Source organism: Populus euphratica, unplaced genomic scaffold (assembly GCF_000495115.2).
Source record: "Populus euphratica unplaced genomic scaffold, PopEup_1.0 scaffold91.1, whole genome shotgun sequence".
Lineage (NCBI taxonomy): Eukaryota > Viridiplantae > Streptophyta > Magnoliopsida > Malpighiales > Salicaceae > Populus > Populus euphratica.
Window position 1 is genome coordinate 362,390 of NW_011499917.1, and position 10,447 is coordinate 372,836.

The window sequence follows — 10,447 nt, forward strand, 5'->3', positions numbered from 1 at the left end:
CAAACGGTCTCTAAACTGTGTGGGCGTCCGCGTGGCGTAGGAGGGGAGTAGCTGTGGCGGCACTTAACTGGTAGACTATAAAACGATTGGCCATGCATACAAATCCGGGCATGGCCCCTCTGGTGACCACATGTAAATTGGTCAATGGGCGACCAGAGCCCAAAAGGAAACATTTGTGAAGGGCTCAGGCCTTATCAGTCCTTCACCATTCATCTGCACTAGGCTAAGCCACATTCAACAATTAAAGGCCTGACTTCTTTTCCAAGACAGAGGAGTTTTCTTTTATTAAACCATGTTCGGCAACTAGAGGCCTGACTTCTCTTCCAAGACGGGAGTATTTTATTATGTCTCCAGTTCACGAAGAAATCACTGTGTTATAAACAAACGAATCAAGAAAAAGGAAGCGATTCTTTCTGGTTATTTCCATCCATAAACTCAGACTAAATTTCTTACCAATTCGTGCTTCAATTGTTACTGGGTTTTGCTCCTGGTATGTTTCTTTACTCTCTTGGTTTTTAGTTTATTGCGATTAATAATAATTGTATTTTCTGTGCCTGTTCGATGCAGTTAATGTTAGATCAGTTTATTAGGATACGAAACAGAATCGATGAAAGTTAGTTAAAGCTGTCATACACGCTCTTGAATCACCGGGCACACTGCACTCAGTGTTCTCTTTTCTGTCGTAAAAGCTGGAAGTTAATGTGTGTGCTGCTATAAGTTTCGATTTTGTGCGGTGTCGAAGGTCATCGGTTGTAAATGTGTGGGTTTTGAGAATCGAGGGAGAAAATTGTATTGAAGGTTTATATTACGTAAAGGGTTGTTTATATTATCTATTAATTTTGGCTGTTTGGCCCATTTAAATTAGTATTCCTGTTGCAAGTTCGGGTTTTGGTTAGATTTTAAGTGATGATCAAATTACTAGTAAAAGCCATTTCAATTCCGGAATACTTAATGAGATCTTTTAGTCCAACGTGAGGAAGGATAAGGGAAGCCTTTGTTCATGAATGCCTGCCTTAACTAGGAAATCGATGAAAGCTAGAACCACCTTTTGTTCTGTTTTCTTTTCAACTATTTATATAAATTTGCACCTCGCATAGCTGAGCAAGGACTAAAGGCAGGAATCTGATGTTATGTTGTATCGTTAGTTTTTTTTTTATTTCCTTCCTTTGTTTTTTTTTTTGTTAATATTTCCATGTTGTTTACGTCACTACGACTCTGTGTAGAGTAGGAGCAGGATTTGTAGAACCTGTTAAACTTTACTCTGTAGTATTGTTATTAACTAATTCGTGTATGGCAGGAAAAATCTCAAATGGAAACACAAAAAAGTCAACCAGCAAAACAGCAGTCATCTGCAGCCCTGGATCCGGCCATCACTTCATGCCGAAGGAAGAAGAAGGATGATGCCACTTTTTTGGAGGATCTGAAGGATCACATCGATGAGTTCATTCATGCATCTATGGATGAGCACAAGGATTGTTTTACGAAGACTATCAAGAAGGTTAGTTCCCACCTCCATGTTTAATGTTTAATTGCTAATTGCCAACTGACAATGTGCTACTCTTTTTATAGTGTAATCGGAGAGTGTGTGCATTGGTTGCTGACCTAAGACTTGGGTTTTATTTTCAGATGTTTGGAATGTCAAAGATTGTTGCAGAGAGGAGTGGTGATGCTAAGGAAGTCGAAAGTTCTTTGCCTCTCCAAACTACAGTGGCAAAGTAGAATGTCTTCATCCTTATTGTAATAGCTCATAGTTAAACGCTAGTTTCAGTTATGGTAATGACATTTGGTGCAGCTTGGTAATATATCATCACTACTCTGTTCGGTTTGACTTGTTAAATGCATAAAGGTTTAATTATACCGAGGACTCCATCTTAGAGCTTGAGTGTTTTTGTTCCCCTGAAGTTATTAAAGCAAAGCATTTGCAGCACCTCGAAAGCTCAGAGGTTCTACCCGGTGAAGTTCATCTTTCAATCTCACAAAGTTCTGGCATCATAAAGTGATGGAATGAGTTTGGTTTTGCAATGCGTCTGTTGCTGTCGTAAATGGTTGCCTTTGCTGCAACATTTTGGTGGGCTAGCATGCCAGAGGATGCATTTCACTTGCAAGTTTCCTGTCTAGTTTTGCTTAAGTTGGGTTTGTTGGTTTGCGCGTTTAAATGGCTATACTTTCAATGCTCTGTGCCTTGATGTATTTTCACGTGTTTCCTTGTCATTAATTCAATTTTGAATTCGATGCATCACAGAGGTGTCATGGCAAGTATTTTTCTTCTTTCCAATTAATCTCCAGGTGAAGGGACAAACTAAGAAATTTATTTTCATATGAATTGTGCAACTTTTATTTTGATGCCATGGTAAGTAGCTGTGAAGTCGGAAGGGTAACGCTGCAGTAAACTGGATTCTCCCGTTACTGCAGCTAGGAGTTTCTTCTATTTTATTGTTTTCAAGTTTGAATTCAAATGCAAACTGTTGGAAAATTCCCGGATCAGCCGCATACCTTTCTTCCCCGTTCACTCTTATCCTTATCAAGGAAACCACAATTTTCTGTGTTTCAATTGTAGGCAGGGTCCAAGGTAATGTCATCTTAACATGATCAATGGCCGTGCAATTAACCAGGCTTGTTCTGAAGAAGGAAAGGTCGAGGACCTCTTCCGTTAGACTGGCAAAGCACCAGCCAAAGAAAAGATCTCAAAATGTGTAATATGTACAAGCTCGCCGACAAGCTTTCCACCACTTTTCTTCCTCGAAGATTGCTTTCGTCAGCTTTCGACATTCTTGCCAGCTTTATAAGCACCAGGAACATGTACTGCAACAAAACTCTCTTCTTACCGGCAACGCTGTGCCAGGCCTAGTTCCATTTTTCAGTAGCCGCTATGCATTAGCTGTCCTAATTGTTGGAGAAGAACAATTGTTCATTCATAAAACCAATATCAGACATGATTGTAGCCATCTTCAGATGGTTTTCTATTGGGCATGAAGTCAAGAACTAAACAGGAATTGCCTCTAATATAGTCTGAACTTCATGTCTAAATCATCCGAACCAAACCCACAAATAGAATAATCTCGATGCCCAATCACATCAGGGCTCCGCATACTAGCATTATATAGAACACCGATCATAAGCAGTGTAGTCACTCGCGAGGCCAAACCCACTAGTAGGACCATGCGCCAATTGGCACCATATACTCTCTTTTTTAAGTAGTTTTATCATTTCTCTTTTCGTTCTAGCTGCGGTCATGTATTGATAGTTATTAAACTTGATAATGGGGTTATTCAAAACATGACTAGAGTCATAGAATAGGTGGATTAAATTAATTTAAAAAAAGTGACATCATTTTATTTCTTTTTTAAAAAATCAATGGATTTTAATCAAATAAACTAAATCACATGTTATTAACCATAACTTCTAACTAAATCATACTGGATCAACTTTTTATTTATCATGAAACTTGATTTAAACCAAATCCCAAGATGAACAAGGTTTAACTTGGTCCTGGTTGAGTTCAAGTTTAATAACCAAGACTTTACGAAACTAAACATAATTTTTTTAATTATAAAGTTAAGGTGTGTGTATAATTTCTTAGCATTCAATTATAAGAGGGGTTGGCAACCCTAATCACATTTCTTAGTGTTTATGTAGAAGTGTGATGGATGTTGTGTTTTAAAGTATTTTTTGCTTATAAATGTATTAAAATAATATTTTTATTTTATTTTTTATATCAACATATTAAAACGATTCAAAAGCACATAAAAAGTCATTTTGACACTAAATTTTTTTTCAAAAATATGGTTAGATCACAATGTCAAATATCATATTAGAATATACTAGATAAGTGGCTTACGCTTCGCTATGAACTAGGCTGAATTTTTTGTTGTGTAAAAAAGTGATGCTTAAGCATTGTCAGTATATATTAAAAAAGGAAAAAAAAATTCAAGAATGACATCATAGAAGAAAATTAAAAAAAAATAACAATTATGAATCCCTAAGAATCTAAACATGGAAGGATGAAATTAAAAGAAAAATCACAAAAAAAAAAAATTTAATAAACAAAGTACATAAAAAAATCATTTTGACACTAAAAAAAAAAATTCAAAAATGTGGTTAAACCACAATGTCAAACATCATATTAGTGAATACTAGATAAGTGGCTTACGCTTCGCCACGAACTAAGCTGAATTTTTTGTTATGTAAAAAAATGATGCTTAAGCATTGTGAGTGTATGTTTAAAAAAAGGGAAAAACAATTCAAGACTAACATCATAAAAGAAAATTAAAAAAATAATAACGATTATGAATCCCCAAGAATCCAAACATGGAAGGATGAAATAAAAAAAAAATAACAGAAATTTTTTTTAATAAAAAAAGTACATAAAAAAGTCATTTTGACACCAGAAAAAAATTCAAAAATATGGTTGAACCACAATGTCAAACATCATCTTAATATATACTAGATAAGTGGCTTACGCTTCACCACGAACTATGCTGAATTTTTTATTGTATAAAAAAGTGATGCTCAAGCATTGTTAGTATATTTTAAAAAAGAAAAAAAATTAAGACTTACATCATAAAAAAATTGAAAAAAAAAATAACGATTATTAATCCCTAAAAATCCAAACATGAAAGGATGAAATCAAAAACAAAAATCACTTAAAATTTTTTTTAATAAACAAAGTACTAGCAAACTCAAGTGAGGTCGTCAAAACTCTTGAGCATGGTTATATAAACAAAATAACCTAATAGAAGGCAAAACAAGAACAAAGACAAAGCTTAATTTGAAAAAAAAAATGAATTTTAAAGGATGAAAAAACGACCTAAAAAACCTGGGCCACTGAGTCAAACCCCAAACCTAGATCATAAGAAAGGGACAACTTGATTTGAAGGAAACTGAAAAAAATAACAAAGTTTATTTTTCAAAATGAACAACTTTGAAGGATGTAATAAAAAAAAATAATATCAACTCGTGTTAATTTTTCAAACTCATGACCCTAACTAGTGACTAAACTAGAAGCACCCCATCTAGAAAACCACTATTTTAAAACTCAACTTGACCTAAAGGGTTGATCCATGACCCAAGGCACAGTCTGAATCAGGTTTCAAAAGAAATTGAGGTTAAATTGATCTATTGTGAATGAGTAAAAAACTATTGAATATTTTTGTTTAGTTTTTCAAAATGATGTCATTTTTATTTTTTTATAAAATAAAAAGATTTGGTTAACTTGGATCAACTTGGACTAACCCAATTGACCCTTGACATGATACTTACCCCGAATCAACTCTCAAGTTGGGTATGAAAACTATAAGAAAAACCACAGAGACTAGCTCTCAATAAATCAAATGTTGAATGATAAAATAAAAAAATTAATTATATAAAAGGATAAAGAAATAAAGAAATTAAGAGAATATGAATCTCGTTTGGTAAAAAAAAATGAGATGACAACCTAAAATCTTGAATTGAAGGGAAAAATGACAAAAAAATATAGAATAAAAAGTAAAAATTAAGAGAATGAGAACCAAATTAAAAAAAAAAATTCAATATCATGGATCCAAGAATGAAATTGAAAATAAATTAAAATTTAATAAAAGAACCAATAATCAAAATTAAAAATCAAAACATTGAGCGTCAAACATGAAATTTCATCAAATTTTGAATTGAAGATAAAAATTAAAAAGTAAAATCTAATTCACTAAAGAATTAAAAAAATAAGAGAACTAGAACCTAATTTGAAAAATAAAATAAAATAATGGATTCAAAGATGAAATTAAAAACAAATTAAAATTTCACAAATGCGCTAAGAATCAAAATTAGAAATCAAAATATTGAGAGTTAACCCTCAAATATCATAATATAAGAGAGCAAACCTAATTTTTTTAGTTATAAGCATGAAATTCAAATCGGAGGAAGAGAGAAGAAGAAAAGAAAAATAAAAGGTGGTTGATAACAACCAATATCATAACAACCACGTGCATCGTCCCACGTGGAAGGGGGTGTTGTTGTGCTTCCAACACCATTGCGGAAGCCAGTGTTCCTCCATCACAAAACGACTCACATGCCACTAGAAAATAGTAGAATTGCCTTATGCACGTGCCCATAATTTTTTAAAATGAAAAAAATATGGAATTGTCCCTAACCTAACTTAATAATAACAAAAAAAAACTTATTAAAATAATAGAAACACCCTCTAGTGTAAGGCTTAGAAAATTTAATTTTAGGGGAAATTTAGTCATTTCAATCTTTAAAATAAAGTAAAAACTCAAAAATACCTCATTATCCTAATTAAATGAAAACAACTTTTAAAGACAATTTAGTAATTTTACCATGTAATAAAAACATCAGCTAATCATTATATACCTTATAAATTTAATAATGACATTTATATCCTAATAAAAGATGAATTACCCTCGTAACTAAGCTAAATGATTTTATGTTTCAGGCGCAAAATAGCCATGCGAATTGACACGACTAAAAGATTGATGTCTTCTCCCAAGTGCAGGAGTGTCGAAGTAATAAATAACCCGGCAAGACCGGGGTCAAACCACAGGGAGGTTAATTGTACAAATTAAAAATATTAATAAACCTTTCTTTTGTGCTCAATGTATCAACACATAATTATGGGGCTTTTCTTGGAAGAAAACAAAATTTTTGTTCTAATGTTTAAGGTTAACTTCCTTGGGTTGGGATTACTATTTTTGTCTTTTTTTTTTTTTTTAACTCTATATACATATACTTTAAAAACATCATGCATCTTTAACCCATGTAACGAGCTTTCAGCTAATGACTCCCAGACCAGTTGGTCTTAGGGCATTAGGTGTTAAGACACCCCTACGAGCTTAGTAACTCGGGTCGCAGATACTGATATGTAGATAGTGCAATGTTTGATTTCTTTAAGCTTTTCTCCTCAACCCATGTAACAAGCGTTGGGCCAATAGCTCCCAAGTCAGTTGACTTTAGGGTATTAGGTGTTAAAACACCCCTTCGGGCTTAATTGCTTAGGTTAGGGAGGCTACGAAATCAAACTTATCTACATTTTTATTATCATCATTTTTTCTCTTTTTTGTTCTTTTTTTTTCATGTTTTTTTTTTTTTTTTTTTTAATTATATACAATCCCTTTCTCTTAGTTGTTACCTTTAACAAAAGAACATAAATAATGTAATAATCCAATATGCAACCCACCATCATATGTTAAAGTATGTGTGTGAAAATTAAGGTTTAAGAATATATGTTAAATGAGTATATGAGCATAATTAAGTGATAATAATGCAAGAGTTTATAAATCTGAATATTTCAGAAAGTATTATAATATACCTTGTTAAGAATGGTTACTAAGATGCGTCTCAAGAGTCACTTTAACAAAATAGCTCTTTTACTCTGCCATCTTAGTAACAACAATTATGCATATGCTTTATGAAATAGAAAATAATTTTTTTTTTATCAACTACTACCCTCTCCCCCCAACCAAAACGAGACATCGTTCTCAATGTTCTAAGGTAGAAAGATAGAGTATAGAAGATATCACCTGAAATAACAAACACTAACAAACCTGAAACAAACTTAAACAAATATAAGAAACAACAAAACATAAATATTATGCTATTAAGAAAACCAAAAGACACAAGTTTTTATTAATGAAAATTCAAATCGCAGTTGTGATTGTGGCTCACATCTTCCCTTGGTTTTACGTCCAAGAACAGCTTAAACACCCTCTATGGGTCGGGGATGGGCTTCCCATCCAGTTTTCTTAAAAACCGGCAAATAGAGTCTTTTTTAGTCAGATTCCCAAGACTATATCGAGCATGTTCCTTATGGAATATTAGTCATAAATCATGAATTGCACAATGATTATCTCGACTATGATGAGACTTAAGAGTCAATAGAAGATTATTTAAAGACTCTCTGTGTTTTGAAATAAATCCCACCTTTTGACAATTTTCACAGGTTTTGCGGAATGCATGTGATTCCTTGAATATGGTGGGCCAGTAAAATCCATTTTGTAAGATTTCTACAATTCTCTTTTTTTATGAGAAATGATCCCCACGTGTCTTAGAGTGACAAAATTTAATGAAATTACTTACCTCATTGTCGAGAATGCATTTTTGAAATATTTGATCAGGACAATAATTGAATAAGTAGGGGTCATCCCAATAGAAATTTTGCACATTGCTCAAAAAATTTCTTTTGTCTTCGGTACTCCAGTGAGCTGGCAAAAATCCTGAAGTAAGAAAATTGATATTTTTAGCAAACCAAGGCATTGAACTAAGAGAAAGTAAGGATTCATCAGGAAAGTAATCATTGATAGGTGTGGTGTTGGGTGTTGAATCTGTTGTCACTTTTGATAAAAGATCTGCTTCAACATTTTCGGTGCCTTTTTCATCATCGATGTCTTCCTGATTGGTCATGGCATGAGGAAATGGAAGTGCTGGCAGGGAATCAGTCTTTTCCTTGCAATATTCAGATTCAAGCCCTTCCTTACCCTTAGAGATTGACTCATCGTCTTTCTCACAAGGTTCAAGAATTGGTTTTTGAATAACCTTACCACTACGAAGAGTGATGACTGATTTGACTTGATCCATGTGTTGACTTCCAGAACTACTTGCATTTGCATTGTATTGCCCCTTGGGATTTTGCTGTGGTTGAGATGGAAACTTACCTTTCTCTTGAAAATTGAGAGCAGATGTGAATTTTGCAAGAGTATCTTTAAAATCTGTTATGCTTTGAGCAAGTTGAGTGTTGATTGTCTCTTGCTTTTCAATGAATGCATACAAAGTTTCCTCAAAATTTCTTGTAGGAGGTGGAGCATAAGGAGGTGCATATCCATGATAATTTTGGAAATTATGGTGTGCTTGAAACTGTGGTTGTGAAGTTTGTGCATTGTCACTCTTCCAACTAAAATTTTGGTGATTTCTCCAACCAGGATTGTATGTTTGTGAATATGGGTTGTGATTGGTTGTGAAATTTTTGCATTGTCACTATTCCAACTGAAATTTTGGTAATTTCTCCAACCAGGGTTGTATGTTTGCAAATATGGGTTATGATTGGGCCTTTCGAAACTGTTTAAAGCATGGGCTTGTTCATGGAGACATTCCTTAAAAGAAGGCAAGGTTGGACAGTTACTAGTTGAGTGTTCATTTGTTTCACATATTTGACATACAATGTTTTCAATAGATTTAAATTGACCACTCTTTTTCAATTCTAATGCCTCGACTTTTCTAGCTAAAGATGCAAACTTGACTTGAAGGTCATGATCTTCCCTAAGGTTGTACATACCTTCACTAGATGTATGAGGTTGAGTTTTACTCGGTGCCTCATAAGTACCTGCGGTGTCCCAATTTTGAGCATTTCCAGCTAACAAGTCTAAGTACTCCATTGCTTCATCAGGGTCTTTATCTTCAAAGGTTCCATTGCACATCAATTCAACCATTTGCCTATCTTTAGGTGTTAACCCTTTATAAAAATGTGAAACCAATCTCCATGTTTCAAAACCATGATGAGGGCAAGTACTAAGCAAGTCTCGATACCTATCCCAACATTGGTAAAATATTTCTCCCAGTTTTTGAGTGAAAGTAGTGATTTTTCTTTTGAAAGAGTTTGTTCTATGAGATGGGAAAAACTTCTTTAAAAACTGTTGTTGCATTTCATCCCAAGCATGAATGGATCCTGGTCTTAAATTTTGTAGCCATGTTTTAGCTTTATCTTTTAATGAAAAAGGAAAAAGCTTTAATCTGATGGTGTTCATGCTACAATTTAAATTATTATATGTGTTGCAGACCTCCTCAAATTCCCTTAAATGCAAGTATGGATTTTCCAATTCCAAACCATGAAAAGAAGGTAAAAGTTGAATAATACCTGGTTTAAAATTAAAATGAGATGCATCAGGAGGAAAAACTATGCATGATGGTGCACTTGTTCTTGTGGGATTCATGTGGTCTCTAAGTGTTCTAGCACGGTTATTCTCATTATTCTCATTATGAAGTGATTGATTATCTTCTTCGGCCATATTTTCTGAAAATGATGAGGATACCCTACAAAGTCTACCACTTGATGTACGTGACCACACTCTCATGCACGTGTAGGAATAAAATAAAAAGAAGAAGAAGAAAGCAAAAGAAGGAGGAAGAAAACAAAATAAAAAGAAACAAAAGAAAAGAAACAAAGTTATATACAAGAAAAGTGAAAAGAGAAAATAAAATAAATACTATAATTTATACAAGAACTTACCTCCCCGGCAACGGCGCCAAAAACTTGACACGACTAAAAGATTGATGTCTTCTCCCAAGTGCAGGAGTGTCGAAGTAATAAATAACCCGGCAAGACCGGGGTCGAACCACAGGGAGGTTAATTGTACAAATTATAAACAACAATTATAAAACAACAATAACAACAACAACAATAGTAATAATAATAATAATAATAATAATAATAATAATAGTAGTAGTAGTAGTAGTAGTAGTAGTA

General features: G+C 33.5%; 1 protein-coding gene across 1 annotated transcript; it reads left to right on the forward strand.

The window, feature by feature from the left end:
* The first annotated feature begins 295 nt into the window (after positions 1–295).
* LOC105134707 (uncharacterized) lies at positions 296–1,882 on the forward strand. Its single transcript, XM_011039219.1, has 3 exons — positions 296–490; positions 1,298–1,498; positions 1,627–1,882. Exons 2-3 carry the CDS (start codon positions 1,310–1,312, stop codon positions 1,717–1,719), a joined length of 282 nt encoding a protein of 93 aa, XP_011037521.1. The 5' UTR covers positions 296–490; positions 1,298–1,309; the 3' UTR covers positions 1,720–1,882.
* Positions 1,883–10,447: the final 8,565 nt, after the last annotated feature.